Source organism: Ambystoma mexicanum, chromosome 3q (genome assembly GCF_040938575.1).
Source record: "Ambystoma mexicanum isolate Mex_15411 chromosome 3q, UKY_AmexF1_1, whole genome shotgun sequence".
In the NCBI taxonomy this organism is placed as follows: Eukaryota; Metazoa; Chordata; class Amphibia; order Caudata; family Ambystomatidae; genus Ambystoma; species Ambystoma mexicanum.
In genome coordinates this window covers 1009654036-1009677375 of record NC_090926.1, presented here as the reverse complement: position 1 = coordinate 1009677375, position 23340 = coordinate 1009654036, and the positions used below count along the sequence as shown (strand labels likewise).

Genomic DNA, 23340 nt, shown 5'->3' with positions numbered 1-23340 from the left:
AAAGAGAGAATTCTCCCTAACATGGAGCATCCAGCGAAGTTAACGGTTATGATGCCCTTTTCGAAACCCTAGCCCTAATTGGCCACCAAATCTTTGGGTGCCCACAAAAAAGGACCTATGTCTGAGGAAAAAGTAACACGGTCTTGGCCAGAGAGCAAAGTAGAGATCTTGATCCTGAAAAAAAAGAGACCACTCGTCCTCCCATGAAAAGAAAAGTAAGCGCAAGCCTAGATGTGACTCTGACTCTTCAGAGGAAAGATGTAAGTCGTACCCGCATAAGGGGGCCCAGAAGGAGTAGTGGGAAGAATTTAAGCAGCCGATGCAAAAGTCTTTGAGAAAGGGTGGCAGGTACCGCTCAGGCCTCGTTGCCACAGGCAGCTTTAACATCTTTTGCGCCTGGAGATTACGGCGCCAGGGTGCAGAAGCCGTGTCTGTAGGGAAGGCATGGCATCACAAGTATGACACTGACACAATGGGTGACTGACAGCTAGGCTGGAATGAATGGGAGAGAACTGAATAAAAGGCAAGGCTTTTGTCTTGGAAGGCAGAGTAGACCACTGGACGAAGGAACCAAAGAAGAATTTGAAAAGGACGCCTTCTGCAACTCCTGGACCGTTGGTTTGCCCATTGAAGGCCTGCTGCTGTGCTGAAGCTCTTAACTTCGTATCGACAGAGAAGCCCCTGCGCGGACAACTTCACCCCATGAGTTGGTGGGACCAATCGACTCCAAAGTAAGCCACCTGGACATTCTTCTCGGAGCTGGTTGAATTTCCAGAGAGTTGCTGCTGGAAACCAAATTGCCAGGGAGAGGAACACCACATTGTGTGCGTTGCTTTTAAGTTGGCAAGAGCTCCAGGAAGATCCTCCGGACTCCCAGGAAGCAGGACTAACCGAGCCTGAGCCCCCTCAACAGAGTGCGGGACCCCAGAAGCAAGCAAAGTCCATCTCGACAGCCAGAAACTGCAATGTTGCTATTTGCAGTAGTCCAAAGGAGCTGAAACACAAAGTGCCACTTTTTGGAAAGATTGCTGGTTGCGAGCGGTGACCGTCCCATTGCAGTGCAGGAGTCCCCAGAAGTCCTCCCTCTTGTCCCCACGACTGGGGCTCAGGAACAGTGAGTTCTGCAGATCTGCACAGGAACAGAAGTCATCCGCTGCACTTTTTCTTCAAATGCAAAGGTACTGTAAAGTCTGAGAGAATTTACCTCTTATTGTAGAGTTGCTTGCATCTTCTACTACTCACAAGTCTAAACAGCTTGTGGCCCTACATTTGATTCTTCTTTTCTTCAAAGACTTCTAAAACATTGTGCAAAGACTTTTCTACTTAACCTACCAGAAGTGCTTCATCCTATAAAAGACTTTTGTCCATTGACTTTGGCTTAGACTGTTTGACGGAATGACTCTGCTTGGGGGATACAAAAGTATTTGCCTGCTTAAAATATTTGTGGTCTCTTGTTATTCTAATAACCTTTACCTTTTACCAACTCCTAACAGTATTCTGAATGCAAACAGTAAGATATTCATGTCCCCAGCACCCTAGCTATTGAAGTCACCTGATTGTGTAGGTTGTCTTTGTGGGCCATCCCAAAAGGGTATTTACTGATTTCGAAACTAAGAGTGTACAGTATTGAATTGTATTTGTGTGTTACTTTTTATATTGCTCCCTTCTGAAGAAGGCTTATTCTAACTGACTGATAAATACATTAATAATTGTTTATTCAAGAAACCTTGTGTGTAAGAGTTTTTGAATCTTGTCACTGTGAATCACTGTGTAACTCCCCTACAGCTCACATTGACACCTCTTGAGATAAGCATGGCTGCTCAACACGCTACCAAAACTGTGTAGTACAAGCTTATACCAAAGGTTGGGTTTCCTATACCTGTAGTCAGAGTTGTGTGTAGTGCACCCAAAGTGTACTGCATACATACTTTGCCTAACATTCTACTATGCTGCCGTAGTCTGCGCTCACATGCATCCACTCTTTTCGTAGGATGGAACTTCTTCAAACAGACGGCTGCCACTTGTGTCACTTGGGATGGTGCAACAAACGGGTCAAGTTCTGTCCTAAATCGTCAAGGCCTGGAAACAAGATCTTTTTGCATAGCATGGCTTTGGTCTTTACTATTCCTTGATGAATCTTGTGTGCCATGCCTACCACCTTTTGCAACAATTCATGGAGCTTCACTATTCTTGCACCCTTCATTATCAGACCATCCATAGTTATTGTTGGTTATTATCATTACTGTGAAAGTGTGCACATGGGTTCCCCTTGCTTCTGGGATATTGCTGCTTTCACTGCATGTTGCACCAACAGGTTTGTGTTCCCTACTTTCTCATGCTTCCTTTTCTTCTTTTGTGGTGCCTTTTCTCGGTTGTCACGAGATGTAATTTGCTGGATTGGTTTTGCCTAGTTTGTACTCCGCCTGCTGTTCATGGTGTTGGAGCTGCAACATCCAGCAGGTTATCTTTTTCGGTGGTATTGAAGCCCTGTTAAAAGTGCGTTTCCACGGTTTGTGTTAGTGTCACAATCACACTCCTCCATTAACCCTGGGAGACTGTCAATCATGAATACACATCTGTACCTAAGCAATGCAGACTATCTCTTTTTCTTCTTTGCGGGCATCACAATGTTAGCAAGCACAAAATAGTAATTTAGCAACCTAAGCCACACTTTACACCGTGGCTCCACCAATTACCTATCTGATGTTAAGAATAGCAGCAGTACTCTAAAGTTCAACTGTGTCTTTGTATTTCCATATTTGGCGCCTTTTGCTTTTGTCCTTTTCCTGTGTTTTCCCTCCTCATGCAACTGGTGCCCTCCAGCCCTTTTTTCCTTCTTCCCCTTTTTCTGTATCCTTACTCCATTCCAGTTCATATGTCCCTCCTTTTTTGTGTCTGGTTCTTTTTTGTTTCTCCTTTTTTTTCCCCTTGCATGCCCCTTCGCATGAAGGATAGGTGGATGCATGCATGTCTGGTAAGCTTTGTTTTCCCTCACAGATCTTCCCCTTATTACGCTTGTTTTGTTCTAGTTCTCCTTTTGCCTTCTGCCATCTCCCACCTCCTTACTGTGACTGTTGGAGCCCAGCTTGTGTTCCATAGGTTCCTCTCTTTCTCGGTGTGTGTTACCTCATCTTCTGCACCCTGTTGGTTCCAGCCTTCATCTGCTGCCCTCTTATTGTGCAACATTCCTCTGCTCCTATTCGCTTACACTGCTGGCACTCCCACACAACTTCCTGCGTGCTTTCCAGTGTCTTCCTGCAGGTCTTTGAACCCATCTTCTAGCCACCAGATGTGGTGTTTAGTTGAGCTGGTTATTTCTAGACAATAAGGCATTTATTAGATGGAGCTATACAACCAACAAATGCGGTAGGGTATGACTCATTCTTATAATAGACTTCATTAAGGAAATGAATGATTTCAGGGAATCCACATTGGGAGACAGGATAAGGAGATTGAAAAAAGGATATAATGGATTTTAAGCATGAGAAAGCTTTCTGTTATACCCAAGATGGTTTTGTGCCGATGGGCCCCAAGAACCAAGAGTGTTCGTTACACTAATACTTCTTACAGCTCTCATAGCTCAGATGATGGCGGCACTTTAAATTATCCTAAATTTAGGACACAAAGACGTGGTTCGGGTAGAGGCTGGGGCAATGGCAACAACAGACGGCGACCACAAAATTATCGTCCAGCACAACGGGGTAGAGGTCCACCGGCTGTTTTTTTAAACAGGGACGTGGCAGCATGGGATTATGAGCCCCATGTGACCAGGAGCAACACAGCTTACTGATAAACCCATCTACATACACACCATCTGAAGAGAAGTCAGTATTAGAAAAGGGTTTCGGGTACGTCCCCTCCTCATTTTATGACTGTTTCAATTCCCGTCCAGAAGTCCAGAGCCTTTTTAGAAAGATTCATTTGAAACAATATTTTAGGGAGAATCCCTTTGAATCGGAACAGACTAACAGTGCCCTCCACAACCCTTCCAGCTTTTGTCCTCCTGCTACCAGCTATAGTCCAGAATCCATCGTTTTTGAACGTTGAGTACTTTCGGAACTGGAACGTTTGGAAAAATCGGACTTGGTAAAACCCTTTCAAAGTTGTTCAAAACTACAACAAGCAATTGTGACACTTAAAAACAACAAATCAATTGTGATCAGAAGTGCGGATAAGGGTGGTGCCATAGTCTTGTTAGATCGCGAAGACTATACCACCCTCTATAGACACTCACGAGTGATCCGACTACCCGACTGAAGTCTCTGATAACAAACAAGGTATAAAAGGCAAGAGAAAGATGATGGATTACCAATAAAGAAGCTGTAGATTTGGTGAAAAAAGATCCAAGTGCACCCCAATTTCACATCTTACCTAAGGTACATAAGACCTTGATCAGCCCCCCTGGAAGACCAATTGTTTCCGTGACCAACTCGTCGTTGGAACCACTGGCGAAGTTCGCTGACTCATTCCTAAAGGGTTATGTGAGAGAGATGACCTCATATATGCAAGACTCAATGAGTCTCATCAATCTTACCGAGAACTTTCCATTTGATGACAGATAGGACTTACTGGTTACTATAGATATCGTATCCTTGTACACGAAGATTCCTCAGATGGCAACATTGGATGTAATTGAGGAATTACTCCTTGCTAAAAGAACACCAGGTATGACGCACCATTCTTTTATACTGTGGTGCACCATGCTGTCTCTAACAGAAAATTATTTCAAACTCAACAATGAGTTTTATCAACAAATTCATGGCACGGCCATGGGGTCAGCAGTGGCTCCGACACTGGCCAACCTTTACGTTTATTGTATAGAGCAATTTCAGCTACACCAATGTATTCCAACACCACCAAACATTGTGGAAGAGGTACATTGATGGCGTACTAATGATTTGGCATGCAGATTAAGTACAATTGATTGCATTCTTTGACTGGCTGAGCGGTATTAATCCTTTTTTTAATTACAGCCGGCAAAAGATTGACTTCTTACATTTGACTATCTTGGTGAATTCCAACATACATGTTTTGGAAATTAAACCTTGCCCCAAATCTACGGACCAAAACTCACTGTTGAGATATGACCGCTTCCACCCTAAAACGCTTACAGATAACTTGCCTTTTGGGCAGTTTCTTCGGCTTAAGCGCAATAGCACAAACAGAGCCATGTTTCACAAAGAAGCAGACATACTGAGTAAGAGTCTGATCCTAAGAGGATATCCTAGGAAAATAGTGAAGCAATCTTTGAGAAGAGCTAGTAAAAATCACCGGGATGCCTTGTTGGAGTACAAGAGCAAACCTCTTCCACAGGATCCAGATGGATTGGTATTCGTGAGCACGTACAATCCACTTTCGAACAAAATCGTGCGGATTATTAAGAAGAACTGGCATATCTTGTTGAAAGGGAAAACTCCCATTCCAGTTCCCAGATGTGCCTTCAGACGGGGGCGAACTTAAAAGAACTAGTGACTCTCAATGACATCAGTAAAGTGCCCAATCAACAACTAACCATTACTGAACAATGGGGCCTGGGTAAACCAGGTGGCCATGCCCCTTGTGGCATGTGCAAGTGTTGCACTTACAAAAAGAAGCACCCATTTAGATCTTGCCCTAGACAGACTGTGAAAACAAAAGGTGTTCACTAATTGTAACACGAGCAGCATGGTGTTTGCCATTTGGTGTCCGTATCCCAGATTGTATATTGGGAAAACTGAACATAAAATCAAGGTTCGAATTAGTGAACACAAGAGCTGTATCGGGAACAAGGTTTTAACAGCTCCTCTGGTGGGACATTTCTTAGACAGTAACCATGGGTGTGACGAACTTAGATGGTCAATTCTATTTGAAAGTGCGCCCTTCTAGCAACATTAATGCGGATAAGAAAGCTCTATCAAAAGCGGAGATGAGGTTAATATTCCTTACTAATAGCCACCAAACTGACTTAAATGAGCAGTTGGAATGGACTCTATAGGTGCAGTTGATTAGATTTACGGCAACCCATCGGTCAGACAGAGGCTTTATACATTTTTTACATTTTTTGCGACTTTGTTTAAACCTGTGATCGAGTTGTGTTGGCTTGCAACAGAGCGGTTAAGTGCGTTGTTTGCCTTATCTCACTTTGGTACGGTAGTGGCAATACGGTAGGTCTTGATCCTGAGTGTTTATGAAGCTCTTAGCGTGATAAGAAAGGGGTGTTATATTGTAATGAGTATTTCAAATGGTCTGAGAGGCCATTGGTGGAGTTGGTCCAGACCCAGATTTAGTTATTTACTAGATAACTATTGTAACTGCATGGTGGGTAGCTGCACTGGAACGGGAGATGGCTGATATTAGCTGAGCATATCCGGCATTAGTTGTGACTTGTGTTTTTTCAAAATGCGCGGCCGCCTAAGACCCCCGTTGTATCCACAGCTTGTTGTATTTACAACCTCTTGTAGTTGTGCATACGGATTAGACTTTAGATATACATCTCTTAAGGTCCTCCGTTGTGCTTCTATTTTTAGTAACGACGGGCATACGCCAGTAATCTTGCAAGTTGCCGTAATGACGGGGACCGAAACAGATCCAGAAGACGGTGAGCTCTGCGATCCGTGCTATTAATGAGTGTTTTTGAATCAAACCCTTTCTAATATATGCCATTGTATACCAGTATGGGCATATTACGAAGGTGCTGATACATGACAACTTTTCATGTTGTTACAGTTGTATGTGACACTTAGCAGTTTTCCAATTCAACTATATAACTGCTACCAGTGCCTATAATCGTTGATTATGAAACTAGTTCCAGCTAATTACTGAGAGATGGGCGATCAAATTCACATTTGATGAAGTGTAAGTATCCACTTTTGTTACACCAGCATTGTGGTCCTTACACGGATTGACTGCAATGCGTGGTCAAGAATTAGACACCCTGACGGACACGGTGAAAGTGACCGCTCTGGGAGAATGTAATCCTTCTTTCTGACGATTTTTTTATTTTACTATGTTGTTGGTATATTTTAGATTACAGCAACCCTTTGTTTGTTTCGTAATGTACTTTGTTCTCTTTACCCTGTGACGGTTTAGTCACTTAACTTTGTTCTGTGGTTACACTGTCTTCCTAATCCCCGAATTTTCTCGTAATCAATTACACAGCATGCTGAGCAGGAATTAAATTATATGATCTCCTCCTCACCGAGTAATCCAGGCATATGAAGCAAAAATGTGAGGAGCACATTTTTAAATTGAGGAACAAGAATCTGTGAGAAGATGAAATTGATGAAAAGTGAAATTTCGTAACTAGAATCAAAAGAGCAAATGCGTAATCCAGGAACAGGAGTTGGGTGAGCCCGTAGACAGAGAATCAAAGGAGCAAATGTTAATTTCATGAATTAAATCTAAAGAGTTTAGGTTACAGCAAAGGGAATTCGAAGAGCAAATGTTAAATTCAGAAAAAGAGAGTCGCAAGCTAAAACAATTTAGCGAGGCGTAAAGGATCACTTTTGGAAATGGGAATCTAGAACATAAAGTTTAAAAAGCTAGGTTTAAATTTAGGAAATAAAGTCTTAGAAGTAAAGGTAAAGAGGAAATCTTGGACCATAATTTGTTGTGGAAGCACCAGACAAAGATGCAGGGGGAGTCCCCGGGAGGGCTGGTGTTGAATGCAAACAAACGTGTTAAAATGTGGATGGCAAATTCACAGGTCTGCATAGACAACTGGGAAAGCCTTAGTGAGTTTGTGTTAGCTCAGACTGCCCCACTTGGGCTTCTAAAAGGCTGGTTGGGTTGGGGAAGAAATGTGCTCTGGCCTGCTCTAACTTGATAACTTGTATTGTTTCTGACTCAGCCGGTTCACCCTGAAGCATTAGCCAGTTGTGTCCCATTGGATGAGTTCTTGTCTGCCATGTATTCTTTATATTGTACTTTAAAAAAAAGTTTTTATTTATTTTTTATTTTATTTTGTAGGCCTTTCACGGTTGGATGATCAAATCTTCATCAACCGTAATCCCGGCGTCCCCTCCGTCATCAAGTTCCATCCCTTCACGCCTTGCATTGCAGTAGCTGACAAAGACAGCATATGGTAAGAGCTGCGGATAACCCTAAAGAGCAGCACAGTTGTTTTAAACTGATCGTGTGCCATGTGGCCTGTAAGAAATACTTATAAACAAGCTAGTATTTTAAAATGTGCCATTTCATATTTAAATTCACCACATGTATGCCAGTGTAGTTCCTTGTACAGTTTAAGAGCAAGCAGGCCCTATTCAATGGATTGCATTCTTCCTTAGATATCCCTTTCAGCTGCTCCGAAACCTAGGGGGCATAGTGCAGCTCTACCATTGACTTCATCTTGACTCAGCCGAGACACTCCTCGCCTACGGGTGTGATGTCGGCAGTACATATATTGCATTACTATGCCCCTACCTCAGTTCCTTTTTTCTGCATGCTCAGCACACTGTTTCATAGTGATCCTCTTCAGTGAGAAAATTCTTTTTTCGTTCGGTGCCGATATGTCGTGCCTACACTTTCAAGCGCTGCCAGAACTGCAGCTCGAAGATGTCCATCACCGACCCACACAGCATCTGGTGTCTCAGGAATGAACACAACGTCGAGCAGTGCAGTTCCGGTCAGCAAATTGTAACAATCTATTTAGAAACTACCCTTATTTATATATCATTTGTCTAATATAGTCTGTCCCTATCTATGAATCATATACAGCCACGTAGAACGCTCTCTCTGTGCCACCAATAAACCACGAACCAGGCCGGGGACAGACGGAATATATGTTTATTGAATAATGTGTCCAATTAATATTTGTACCAAATGATTACATACACAACACCTTTTCTGGAGCACAAAATAAAGTTTCACTACAAAAACTCATTTTTGGGTGTCATGTACATAGAACACAGGCCAAATGAACAGTTCAGCCCTCCAATCCCACAAAACCCCCAGAATGTCAAAATAAAACAATACTGTGGAACATTACAAAATCATGAACTTGGTAATCCTTTTCCGAAGTTGGATTTAAATCGGTGCCATTGTTCATTTGTGTAAAACACTTTCTCCCACAAAGTACGCTTGACTTATATTCTCCCTGCGCACATGTCAAACTAGCAGTGTGAAAGCACATCAAACATTAGCACATTTATCACACATGGAACCTTTTCATCCTTCACCCTGAAGCAATACAAAATCTCACTTCTATCGGTCATTTACTCACTCTCAGGAGAGTGTGTATATTTCAATTAGGGACTTCGCTTTATTTCATTTAGCAAGACCCTTCTCTGCCCCAGCACCAAAAACCATGACACTCAGTGCATATTAGTCACCCCTCTGCTTTAAGGCCAGGTCTTAGGAACGGTGAACAATTTTGGAATTTTGTTTCTAGACAAAGACACTCCTTCCCTTGAGGGAGTTTTGGCATTGGATAACAAGAAATAGGAATACTCAATTATTTTAAATGACCATAAATTGAATTAGCGTTAAAGGGGGCGCAGGCTTTGAACTCTCCTGAGCACCCCCTCCCCTGTTCAATTACTGTATGGGAGTTCGTTATTATTCAGTAAGTAAAATAAGCTCTAAAGGTCTGCTCAGTTTGCCCGCCACCCCACCCAACCCCACCCACTAATTAAGGAGAAGGTATGAACTCAAACATAATCCCAACACACTTGGTTCTGTTGGACAATTCCTTACATTATATCTCTGGGTTTGGTGCTCAGGAAATACATCATCATTTCTGGACTCTCTCTTTGGGAACCCAGGGATCAGGCCAGGCCCATCAGGTCAGGTATACCCATCAGAATTCATCCCTCATTTTAGCTCTCCATGAAGAGATCCCAGCATCTCTCTGGTTTCCTTCAACAATCTCATAAGCAGTTCAAACCCAGATATTGTCAGGCAGTTTCCCATTCACCGTTGAATATCTATCAATTTTTCGACCGATATAATTTTAGGCAGCTCTCCTCATTTCTCAGCAGATCCTTGATGTCTGTTGTGCGAAGGTGTAGAAACCCATAATTGCACCCACAAAAATGTCTGAATTGTCATATGCCAGCTTATTGGCTATTCCTTTTCGTCTATTCTTCAGCCACTTCTTGCGAGGTTTACCAAGGCCAAATTTTGGAGGGGGTTCAGTCCACCCACTTGCATTTACTTTTTACACATTTTAATTTTTGCATTGGAAAAATGGCCAACATAACAACTTCCTCTAATTTCTAAATAAACCTAACAATATATATATTTTCAGATTAATTTCATATTTTCGTGGTTAACTATAACAGTTCTCAGCATAACATTTTCTAACCAGATATCTAATTTATTAAACTATCACCTGCTTTTGGACATTTTCTGGGGACTTATGACCACATTGTGTGAGTTGTTGCTTCTGTCCAAACGAGAGAGCATCTGGTGATGGCTCTTGGATGACCGCTTCTGTCTCATTCTTTAAGAAAAAGTTCAATCATTGTTGTGGGGGATCACCCTGTTGGGGTGTATCCTTGTTAAAGTTTTTTACCGGCTGATTAGCCTGCTCTTGTGATTTTTCTTTCTGCAGCGTTCAAACATGGGCGAGTAGGGGAGACTGAAGCATGGGGCGTAGTGACGTGCTATATATACAAGACACCTGACGTCACTTCTAGAGCCAACGATTTAAAGCTGGAGACAAGACAGATCGATGGCCGAGTCAAGGTGCACTACGGCCCCTGTCGAAAAGTTTCTGAACAGCAAAGCTGGATGATGGATATCTATCAACCTGAGCCAAATGCATCTGCTTTCTTTGTTGACTCAGGCTGGTGTAACCACGTAACATTCTTGTATTGTCAAAGGCTGGGATTATGGATGCTAACGTAATCTTATTTCACTAACCTGATGGGTTTCCGGCATCATGCGACTATCTTGATAGCTGGCCATCCCCCAGTCGCCGAGACAGGGACCATATAAGTTCTTGAATGCGGGGGATTTTATAGAGTTTAACTCCTAAATGGGAGCATTCGCACTGCTGAGGAGGGCAGTGTTCCCCCACAGTTTTTTTTTCTTTTCTCCAATGTGCAAGCCAAACTCCTAGATATGGCTTTTGACGGCGAGCATCTGTTTGGGCCGAAGCCAGATGAATAGCTGGAGGAGTTTAAAGAATGTTTTTATTTATTTGTAACTTGTTAATAATGAGTGTTTCAAAGCACCCACTTGAAATTGACTCTAGAGTCACTAGGGTTAGCGGTGCAAGACCCTGCCAAGCAGTCCTTCAGTTTTGCCTCTAGAGGAAGGGGCTACAACCACTATGTTTCTTTTGGAAGGAAAACTCTGCTGCCGCAGGCAAAGCAGGGCCTCGGGCCTTTTGCAAACACAGACGGGCAGAGGGGCTTCTAAGGGCAAACAGCCTCCGGCAGCTGGGGCGTCAGCGCTCATTAATCTGCTTTTGTGTTCTCCTGAAATGTTTCACTGGTTGGCGGGAGGATCACTGAGCAGGAGGACAGGTAGACCATAACATAAGATGCCTGGGCCTTGCAACTAGTCAGATGAGGTTACTGCCTGCCTTTCCTAAAAGGACCCAGACAGACACCCGCTCTCCCCAGCAACCAGAGCAGGAGGTCCAGGAAGATCTGAGAGCCGTGCTGTTAAAGGGTGCAGTGGAAGAGAGATGATCGGAGTGGCATTCTCGTTACTTTCTAGTACCCAAGAAATGAGGACTCCATCCCATCCTGGCCCTCACAGCCTTGAACCGGTTCCTGAGGAAGGACAAGTTCAGGATGTTGACTTTGAAGGATATACTCCAGGCTCTACAGCTCCAAGACTGGTTGGTGTCTCTGGGTCTTCAGGGCGCTTACTTCCATGAGCCAATGCAACAAAAGCACAGGCGTTTCCTGAGATTAGTTATCTGGGTCACTCGCTAATGGTGCCAACCTTTGGCTGAACCTCGGCGTCCATTGTCTTCACCTAGCTGATGGCTCTGGTGGCAATAGACCTCAGGAGATCTGTCACCCACATATTCCCGTTTCAATGGATTGCTTTCCTCCCACAGATTCATCATCCGATATAGATATCCCCTTGCTGTGTCAGCTGCTCCGAAAACCTTAAGACAGGGGTTGTAGTGCACCTCGACTTGGTCATCGATCAGTCTTGACTGGATGCGCCTGTCTTCAACTCCAGAAGCGACATTGGTCGCCATACATATATTTCGTAACTACACCCCCGTACATCAGTTCCTTTTTATCTGCGCACTCAGCATGCTGCTCGAGGAACGGCTCTTCTCATCAGAGACAGATTTCTTTTGTCATTCGATTCAAATTTCAGTTGAGTATTCCTCATATATTCAATCACGATATCCGCTCAGAAACAATCAGTCTTCAAAGGATGCCCCAACTGTATTTCTTAAATGTCTTTGACCGGCCCACATGGTGTTTGCTTTTGGTGCCTAGGCACCGACCACTCGCCCACCAACGACAACAAAGCCAAGCTAACCCAAGCTACAAAACATTACAAGTCTGAAATTATCAACACTAAAAAAAACGTATTCAATGACAGAATTACCAATGCCAAGTCGAACACCAAGGAACTATTTGCCATCCTCCGGGAAATGGAATCCCCTATCCAACCAACTGACACGGCCCCAAAGGACAAGATATGGTGCACTAATATACAGACTGCCCTATCAAACAAAATCTCCACCCTCCAACTTAAAATAATGAATAAAAAAGACACCCTCTCTCTTACTGATCAACAAGTGCCTCTAGTAACTGAACCAATCACTATCCCCCCTTTTAGCTTTAAACCCATCTCCATCATTGACACTGAAAAGGCTATCCTTTCACTGAAGCCTTCTAACTGTAAGGGCGATAGCTGCCCAGCTCAAATAATAAAGGATGCTGCCAGAGACTTAGCCCCTTTCATCTCGAAGCTTATCAACTCATCCTTCAAATCCAACACAGTGCCAGTCAACTTAAAAGAATCCTGGGTCCTCCCCCTTCTCAAAAAACAAACCCTCAATCCATCTATCCCGACTAACTATAGGCCTATCACCACGGTACCCTTCCTACTAAAAATCATCGACAGAGTAGCCTATCTCCAAATTCAAGAGTACCTAGAAGCTAATCATCTACTAGGCTCGCGCCAATCGGGCTTCCGCCCTCTCCATGGCACGGAAACAGCCCTGATAGATCTTAAAACTAAAATGGAGGAATTTAAGGATGATGGGAAAACAGCGCTGCTACTTTTACTGGACTTGTCAGCAGCTTTTGATCTGGTGGACCATGTAGTCTTATGCAACCACCTCAAGCTGGCTGCCAACTTCACAGGAGATGCTATAACATGGGTCCAATCCTTTCTAGCCAACCGGACTATGAGAGTGTTCTCCTCTTCCACCTGTGCTGACCCCATCCAAATCACATGTGGAGTCCCACAGGGCTCCTGTGTCTCACCCACTATGTATAATATCTTCACCAAGCCATTGTTCGACAAGTTGGACAGACTGGGCGTCACCTACACTAATTACGCAGATGACACCCAGATCCTCATACCCCTTTCGGGCAACTATGAAGTGGACTTAGCTCTGGTGAATAAAATTTACATCCTCATTCAAGCATGGATGGCCACACATGGCCTCTGCCTGAACGACGATAAAACTGAAATCCTGCTCCTCGGTTCAGACCACAACTTATCCAAACTCACCACGGACTATGCCTCATTTAACATTGATAACAATACTATTAAGGTTATGCGCGAGGTCAAAACATTGGGTTTTTACCTCGACTCAGCTCTGACCCTCAAAAAGCAAGTGAACTCCCTCGCCTCCTCAACCACCTACACGTGCAAACTCATCCGTGCCGCCAGACCCTTCCTGTCCAGTGCCAGCTGCCTCACCCTGGCCAATGCCCTTGTCATGTCCAGACTGGACTATTGCAACGCCTTATACTCGGGTGCCAACAAGTCGGTCACTGACAAACTACAGAGATTACAAAATAACGCTCTTAGAGCAGCTCTGAACATCCCACGCAGAGAACATATCTCCAAACACCGGACAGAAGCCCATTGGCTAAAGATAAAGGACAGAATCCTACTTAAAACTATTTCCCTCACTTCTAAATGCCTCAACAATCTTGCACCCCCCTACCTAGCGGAAAGAATCAACGGGAGACCCTCTAACCGACTGACGAGATCCGCTAACACCTTCCTATTGGAAGTCCCTAGATTCAAACTTACCACAGCGGGCGGTGCGAGCTTCCCAGTTAGAGCTGCACAATCATGGAACACACTCCCATCCAACCTTAGATGCCCTTTACCCTACACAAGATTCAGATCCTACGCTCTCAAATGGCTGCACAACAATGACATGCAACGACCCTCACCCTAGCTGAAACGGTACAACCTGTTAAAATGTTATTCTTATGCGCTTAACCCTTGTTATTTTATATGCATTCTATCACCCATTGTAAACGACCACTGTTTTTCTGTAATTAGCCTGTGTCAGGCATTGTAACTAAGTTTCGAGTCCTCTTGTACTGCTGCGCCCAGATGCCCACGGGCTCGGAGCGCATTACCAAATAAACAAACAAACAAACAAACTTGACCGAGGACTATGGGTCGTGTCAAAAGATGAACCCTGATCTTTGGGGAAGCAGGCCACTAAATTGAAGGAGTGACGTCCACTGTGGAAGTCACCAGCCCCATCCACTAAGAGTTTGACCGGCCATGAGACTGAAGACCCCCAACCCAGAGAAAGAAGACCGGTATCGTAAACAGGCCAATAAGAGGTTGCACTCCAGGAGTCCTTCCTCATCGTCCTCTTCCCACAAAAACAAACGTCAACATTGTCGGCAGCACAACTCTTATTCGTCAGAGGAAAGAGACAAGTCCTTCTCTGGCAACGGTACTACCAGGGCCGAGTGGGAAACCTGTAAAGAGATGATGCTCGATATGATGAAGGCTGTTGCTGTGGGTATGGGGCAACCCTTGAAGCAGCATACCTTGTCAGACCCTGCTACGCCCGGTCCGTCCGGCGACAAGGAGACTGTGTCAGGTACGAAGATCTCTGGCCCAGCAATTACCGTTGATTTATTGACGATGCCTTTGAAGCACTGGTGCGCTCAATGCCACCCGCCCTGACACAGTCGATATCGGCACCGACTATGGAAAAGTCATTTTTTTCCCAAACCTCGTTCTTCAACACTATGCACTCCACATTTGGATTGATGGGGACGACTTTGAGCCGATATCTGGTTCTTCCGGTGGCACAGACTTTTCTGCTGATCAGGCGGACCTCCTAGCACTGGCAGTTGATTTATAGAACGCCAGTGGTTTAGACATCTCGCCAGAGCGCGAAACACAGCAGTCTCACCCCTATGCCCATGCCATGCCAATGCCTCTGACAGGCAAACTGTAGAGACGGTGGTCGATGCCCTGAGCCTTTCTGCCCCAGCTAAGCCAATTTCAGCTTACAAGCTCACTGAAATCCTTGATGTGTGTCCTCCAACAGTAAGGGCTATGCAATTCAACTGGGCAATTGCTTACCCAATCACTGCATTGTGACTCTTAAAACCTGTGCATCGGGGCTGTCTCACCTCTCAGGACAGCCAGAACCCATCAATGCGGAATGCACGCAGAATCCTTGCTATCCCTCTTGGAGTGCAGCGTTTTACTTTGCCCCTTTACGCTCAGTGGAAGCGCCCGTGGAGAAGGGGATGTTATTGACTGTTTCCCATGAGGCTATAACATCACATGAGCCGCTCCACCAATCACCAGTCATCAGTGACTCACTTCCTAGTCACGTCCGCTTTCCTGATAAATGCAGCTCTAACTTCCGAAAGCTACTTCTGTTTGAAGTTGCTAATCTGACACTGAAGTTCCGTCTTCATCATATCCTATTCTGGTTATCCATGTACCAAACCCTTATTTGCATTCAGGACTCCTTGCCCGCCTTCTGTGTCCCGAACCTGGCTTCCTGTCTTGGGGACTTCGATTTGTTTACTGTTTTGATCCTCACTGCCGTCCCGTGTACCAGGACCTTTTGTCTGCTCTTAGGATTGCTCACGCTTTCCGTATCGTGTGCGGAACATTTGGTCAGCACTACGTTCTCTCTGCCCTGCAGGTTATTCCAGTCCTCCCAGACGCCTCACTGCCACTCAGAATCATTTTACCTGCAGATAACGGTCCACCCAGCCTGCGTGCAAGTTGCCGACCGGCGTGTAAAACTGTCCCTGTTACCCGAACTCGCCTGCTGCTTCAGCTACGTAGCAGATTCTCACCTGCTATGTTTCATCCGCTCTGTTTGAGGAAACTGCTTTGTTTAGGGGGGCACGTTATTTAACCTGCTCTGTTTGGAGGAACCGCTCTGTTTGCGGGAATATTTATCTAACCTGTCCTGCATATAGTCTTTTGGGATTACTGTTCTGGGGAATTCCATTCCATTGAGCCTCCCGGGGTGTCCACTGTAATGTCTTCTGGATTTGGCAACCTAGGAAATCATACTCCTCGTTGCTGTAGTTGTGCTACAAACTGTCCTGGTATTCCTTTACCCCCATAGCCTCAAGTGCACAAGGACGCCTTGCAGAGTATGCACCAACCCGAACCTAGTGTGCTCCTCGTGCCGTCCGGGGTAGTATCCTAACTTACATCCCTGTTTATTTTATACTGTTGTTGTCTCCCTCTTTGGAACTGATCCCAATTGATAAGTGGTAAGCGTAACTCCTCTCCTCAAGTATCTGTCCTGGTTATTTTGTAGCCCTTCATAATTATGTTCTGTGCTTGTAGGGAGTATCGTCGTGTCCCTTGTGAATAACCCAAAATTATTTCAGGTAGAATCCTTACTGTTTTCCTTACCCTACCCACTTGTCTTTAATTACTGTTTTTTCTTTGCAGCTGGTTCCGTGGCGGTGTGTTCCCCCTGCTCTTTTAGGTGATTGGTCTCTTTGCCTGTCTTACTTACAGCAAAGAGACATGACATATAGAAAAGATATTTTTCCCTCATAGAGAGGAGGTTCGGGTGGAGGCTCCAACCCAAACTCTTCAATCAACTACCAGCGCAACTCAGACGTGGTCTCCTGCCTTGGTCATTCATCGTCTGGTGAGTAACAGTGGCAGAGACCTTGCTCTATTCCCCAGGTAGATTCAGAGTTGGCAAAAAAGTACAAACTGGCTTGATGGTACCCCCCTCCTTCCCACCCATCCAACAGCAGAGGGATTGGTCGTCTAGGTGGCTATGGTCTGCACCAGACCTTCCACATCCACCTCTAATTTTCCAGTGGACAGAATGTCAAGAAAATGACACTTGGCCCAGAACATTTCCTCAGCAGGGAGAAGCCTCTCAAAGCTAACAATGCTTCCTGTGTGTTTGCCAAATACACATATGTCCTCTGGAGAACAATTCAAGAAGCGACAAAACACAGCTCACAGGGGGAAATGTAGGAGGGCTTTCGCCTTTTGGTAGATGATAGCAAAGTAAGTTTCCCGACAAGCTCTGCAATCCGGTCTGTATATAGCAAATTGTGTTGGGGTGATGGGATCAGCAACAGTGTTACGCAGGTAAGCTTACTTGCATAGTTCAGATTTTGCCCCTAATGTTCAGAACAAGCTTTTGGCCATTGCCTTTGATGGCGAACATCTCTTCGGCTGCAAGGATGAATCCTTGGGAAAAATGTAGAGAGTCCAAGGTGGCTGCGAAGGCGTTGGTCCTGATTGTTTAACAAGCAGGAAATCCCTCTTTAGTAGTGCCTGTAGAGGTAGAGGTTAAGGGGGTTTGCCTTGTTTGGAAGGAAGACTCAGCCCACGCATCCTTAGCAGGGGCAGAGGTGTTTCCTGTGCTCTGGTAGGGACAGGGGAGCCTCTAGGGGCCAGCAACCTTTTACAGCATGGCTGGATTTCTCCCCTCACATTTTCCCAGTTGGCATATCCTCCCCTTTGGATACAGACCCTGGGGTTGGACAAGTTCGGGAGGATCACCTGAGTGAGTGGTCCTCGGGGAGTGGGGCAGGAACACCTGATGGCGAGACTCATTATCCCCTTTCTTGCAGTTACCCACAATCACACAACCCCTCTACCATTTTGGGACATTTACAAACACATCTCCCCCGCCCCATTTTCACATCGTACTGTGAAGAAGAAGAGACGACTGAGCGCAGTAAAGATAACCCATATAAAAAACCTTACGACACAGCGGAAAGACCCCACGCAGATAAAAGGCAAAGCATGAGAGCACACTGTGAGCAAGGCTAGAGGCAAGAAGGAACGGGACTGATAGGGCTGCTGCGGATGCAAGAGTGGGACAAGAGAATCCAAGAAGCTCTGAAAGCTGTCGATGGGCTCAGAGAAAGCCAGGCGAAAAGTTTTGTGTTCCTAAAAAAAAAAAAGCCTATAACTTGGAATGCACAACGTCCGTCTGGGAGTCCTTCATAAGATGCATCCTTCCCTCCCACTACCAGATGGAATTAGGGGAGGGTTGATGAACTATGAAGTGAATATCTTTAAAAGAACAAGAAGCGAATTCGGCAACAGCACAACCTTTGAGTTACCGCAGAAGGAAGAACAAAAGCCCTGTTGTGTTGTTTAAAGTGAAACTGTATCAAGAAGGGTTGCACGTTACACAGCAACCGCGTTCAGTGGAATACTATCACAGAGCAATACAAAGTATCAGAGTGGTCATGCTGTTGAATAGCACAATCGAATGTCTCTGAAAGAAACTCTTTTGAACTGTTGAGAGTTAGTGAGAATGAAATACTTCAAATGAAAGCTTGTGCCTGAGTGAGGGGAGCTTAGAAGTGTGAAATATTAAGTAATCAACTGTACGAGTGACAAAAGAATAACTACAAATACCAGCAGACACTGGGAAAAAGAAGATAAAATTGCGAAAGTCAAAGTGGTCAGTATGGATTAAAGTAATACCCAGGGGAAGGGAGAAAGCAAAATGTGTTGAACATTTTAGAATTCAAAGCGAATGTTATTTCAAGGCGAAGGAAGCCTTTGTTTTGTTAAGTGACATTTTTGTTAAAGGAAGCCCAGAAATGAACTGAAGGTTTGAGCCCGATGGAGGGAAACCTTTAATTGGAGAACGAACATATATTCTAAAGGGATCCGAGCCTGAACGAGGGAGACCGAATTGTGAACATTGTGAAGAAAAAGGGGTCTGAGTCTGAAGGAGGGGATCCATGGTCCGAGCCCGAACGAAGGAGACCAAACTGTGCATATTGTGGACATTTGTGTATGTGAAAATCGAAGAAGAAGAAGAAAGGAACTTTAATGTTGTTTGTCTCATCAGGCCTTAGGGAATAAGATACTTTGAATAGCAAAGAGACTGAGGTTTTGAACTGCATCCTCCTGCCAGAGAAGCCAGAGTATGTGCTAAGTTCAAGTGTGCTGCCTTGTCCTGTGCTGATAACGTGAGGAAAGGAAGCCAATGGCTTAAGTATCCTGACACATCATTTCTTAAACACTTTTCGAATGGATTGTGTCCTGCAACGTATTCCACATCTTTGACATGTAATATCCACAGCTGTGTACTTCGGAAACTTTTACGGCAGAGGGCGTCCTGCGTCGATGGCGTCGGGTCGATGTCCCTCGAAGGCCTCCATTGAGGACAACGTCACCTGACGTTCTAAACAGGCTCCACGGCGCCCATAGCCTCAGTTCCATTTTTTCCACTAACGTTTTTGCTTTGGAGACTCGGCGCGTCTCATGTATTCCTCATGAATGTCTTCTTCCTCGACCCCTCCGACTCCGCGGTCTAGCTTTGACTTGCCGGGACTGCAAGTCTAAGATGTCGATTACAGACCCGCATAACATTTGTTTGTGGTGCTTGGGCGAGAGTCATGACACCAACGACTGTTCCAAATGCCAGTCGCTGACTGCTAAGGCCTTGTGGGAGCATAAGGGGAAGCGCCAGGGAGGTAGGGGTTCTAAACCCAGTAAGTCTTGTATACCTTCTAAGGGGATGTCCACCGACTATTCGAGGGGCGACTCTCCGCATCGGAAGGAGCCCCGGGGATTTCGTTCCCAGAGTGGTTCCCGCCATTCGTCATCCTCGTCTATCCACAGCTGTGTACTTCGGAAACTTTTACGGCAGAGGGCGTCCTGCGTCGATGGCGTCGGGTCGATGTCCCTCGAAGGCCTCCATTGAGGACAACGTCACCTGACGTTCTAAACAGGCTCCACGGCGCCCATAGCCTCAGTTCCATTTTTTCCACTAACGTTTTTGCTTTGGAGACTCGGCGCGTCTCATGTATTCCTCATGAATGTCTTCTTCCTCGACCCCTCCGACTCCGCGGTCTAGCTTTGACTTGCCGGGACTGCAAGTCTAAGATGTCGATTACAGACCCGCATAACATTTGTTTGTGGTGCTTGGGCGAGAGTCATGACACCAACGACTGTTCCAAATGCCAGTCGCTGACTGCTAAGGCCTTGTGGGAGCATAAGGGGAAGCGCCAGGGAGGTAGGGGTTCTAAACCCAGTAAGTCTTGTATACCTTCTAAGGGGATGTCCACCGACTATTCGAGGGGCGACTCTCCGCATCGGAAGGAGCCCCGGGGATTTCGGTCCCAGAGTGGTTCCCGCCATTCGTCATCCTCGTCTTGGCATTCCAGGAAGCGCCGTCACCGGTCGCCTTCCTTGTCTTCTTTTGAGGATGGCGCCGCGAGGAAAGTGGCTTCTCCTACGAAGTCCACGACTCTGGAGGAGTGGGCAGCCTTCAGGGAGCAGATGCTGGCGATTTTTCAATCCCAGGGAACAGTACCGTCCACGCCTTTGCAAGAAGGTGACAAGGAATGGTCTCGATCCATGGCTCGTGCGCCTTCGGGCTCGGGTCCTCGGCACGATTCTCATCAGGAACCTTTGAGGTCCTGTTCGGACAAGGTTCAGGCTGATCGCCAGAGACGTGCTTCCAGATCTTGGTCCTCATCCCCGGCGAAACCGCAGAAGTCTGGTAAGGGCTTGAGGTCGGCATCGACTCCGTCAGCGCCGTGTCCATCGGATACAGATGTTGAAGCTTTGCCTTCCCACCAGCCCTCGAAGCCGTTGACGCCCTCGACGCCTTCGGGCCTTTTCAGCGGAATTTGCCATTGGAGGTCCCTGGTACGGAGTTTCCTCCAAGGAAGACTACTTCCAAGTCGATGTGACCTGTTAATGATTCAGACCCTTTCTGTCCCGAGGCAGGAGTTTTTGCTCCCTCTGGATGACATCTATGAGGATGAGGAGATGTCAGATTTAGACTTTGACCCTGTTGGGCCTGATGTGGCTCCTGTCTTTTCCGGGGACAGTCAGATGAGTTACAGCAATCTCTTCATGATGCCAGTGGCTTGGACACTTCTCCTGAGGTGGAGTTTAGCAGGCCTGAGCCTGGGGCTCATGCTAAGTCGTCCTACAGGAGACTGATGGCTAGGGTACTGAGTATCTTGGTTGTGTCATGGTCATGAAGTCAGGGGCACAGGCATGCAGGGGTTGCATGCACAGGAGACTGGGTGGACACTGTCCTGGGGCCTTTAGCGCCAGGCTCATGAAGAAAAGTAAACAAGAACATCCATTTAACACCAAAAAGCTTTTATTATGGACATAGCACTTCAGATGCATTAACCTGGAACATTCCATCCATTAAGCAGGATGCATTATCCTTGAACATTCCATCTATTAAGCAGCCAGCCCCAAGTGTATTCTTGGGTCTGGCTGCTAATGGATTGCCTTTGCACGTACTCGCTCTCTAGGAGTGGCAGGGTGCGGCTGGTAAACCAGCCCTAATGGGTGTGCCCATGATCTCAGCTATATAAGCTGCCCCGATCCTCAAGACAGACGCTTTGCGTTATTCTGCACTTGCAAGCAGCGTAACGCTCACCGTCGCCTGAGGACAGACTTACCGTTGAAGATCCTGCTTCCTGGACATCCTGCTTCCTGCCAGCATACTTACCAACTGGGGGAAGCTGTTCTTACCTGTACATCTATTCGGCGAACCAAGTATTCATCTTTACACTTTCCGGAACGCCGAAATCTTCATCTTGGCACCGCAGCACGACACGCTCCATCGTCGACAGCAGCGCCTGCAAGGAAAAACAGTAGACGAGGTTAGACATCGAAAAAAGTCAGTTTAAGGCTGCGCTCCGCCATACTGTGCGCTTTTCCTTAAACCATCACTTACCTGCTGTCGAACATTGCGGTAGCATCCATCTTCCATCCGGCCGCGTCTCACGTCTCACAGCTGAATTGAGGCCGCATTTCTATCTAAGGGAAGAAAACAGAAGAGAGACATTATTGCGGGCATAAACAGGAGCAACATATAAATACATTAAACAGAACGAACAGCATCACAAGAGCTCAAGAAAGACTTAACAATCATAAGGAGAAGCATAGTCGCAGCTGGACTGGACTAATCCTTATTGGGGATCAGTGAAGGAACTAGATCCCATTCGACTCACCCCTGCCAGAAGTAGCAGGACGGAGGGCTTATCTTACATAATTCAAAGGAGCAGTCTCACCACGTACCACCGCTCACAGCTTTTCTACTGAGGGAGAGGCCTGAAGGGGGTGATTCAAGTTTAGGGATGGCTGCAACCGTGCCCCAAAGCCTCCGCAGAGACCAGGTGAGCGTAACAGGTTGGTCTAGTCCTCCAGAAGCTTTTGTCCAGGATGACTTAGCTACCTTTCATCTCACCCCACTCCCGAGAGTTTGGTGGTTCCGGCGGCTATGGTCACCCGAGGCAGGCGGCGTACCCTACCATCCCTCCTGATAGGGATGAAAAACGCTTTGATGGTTGGGCACGCAAGTTGTTTTCTGCGGGGAGTATGGTGCTGAAGTCAGCCAACTCCACTTGTGCCTTAGCAAGATTTTCACACACTCTGTGGAGAAGTGTTTTTCTTTAACGTCTGAGCATATTCCCGAAGGGGAAGAAAAGGGATGGGTTCCTTGCTCTCGTGCAGGATGGCAAGGATGCCATGTGTGAATCCCTTCAGTCGGGTTTGGACACGGCCGACAGTGTTAGCCGGTTCATGGCTGCGAGCATCGTTATACGCAGATTTGTGTGGTTGCGGATGTCTGGTATTGCTCCGGATTTGCAAAGCCATCTTTTGAACATGCCCTTTGATGGCGTGCATTTGTTTGGCAGCAAGGCTGATGAGAGCCTTAAGAGGTTGCAGACCTCAAAAGCTGCGGCGAAATATTTGAGCGCAGCTGTGAGTGAAGCTCCGCCTTTTCGTCCTAGGGGGACTACTCCTCCTTTAGTAGAACGAGAGCAGCCGCCAGTCAGAGGGGTCAGCGTAAAAGTACCTGTGATGGTCAGGGAAATAGGTGTGCCAAAGCTGCTCAGGCAGCTGCTTCTTTGCCTTCAGGTACTGCCGCAGCCACTCCAGAACAATCATGAAGCCATGTCCCATTGTTCGCCGGTTGGGGGCAGACTG

General features: G+C 46.0%; 1 protein-coding gene across 4 annotated transcripts in view; it reads left to right on the top strand.

Annotated features, from left to right (window-relative positions):
- Positions 1–23340, top strand: part of RPTOR (regulatory associated protein of MTOR complex 1) — a 2822438-nt gene that overhangs the window by 2456386 nt on the left and 342712 nt on the right. For all 4 annotated transcript variants that reach the window (XM_069655181.1, XM_069655184.1, XM_069655182.1 and 1 more), the window contains exon 26: positions 7948–8062. In XM_069655181.1, the coding sequence (XP_069511282.1) occupies positions 7948–8062 (115 nt within the window). The remainder of the gene's footprint in view (positions 1–7947; positions 8063–23340) is intronic.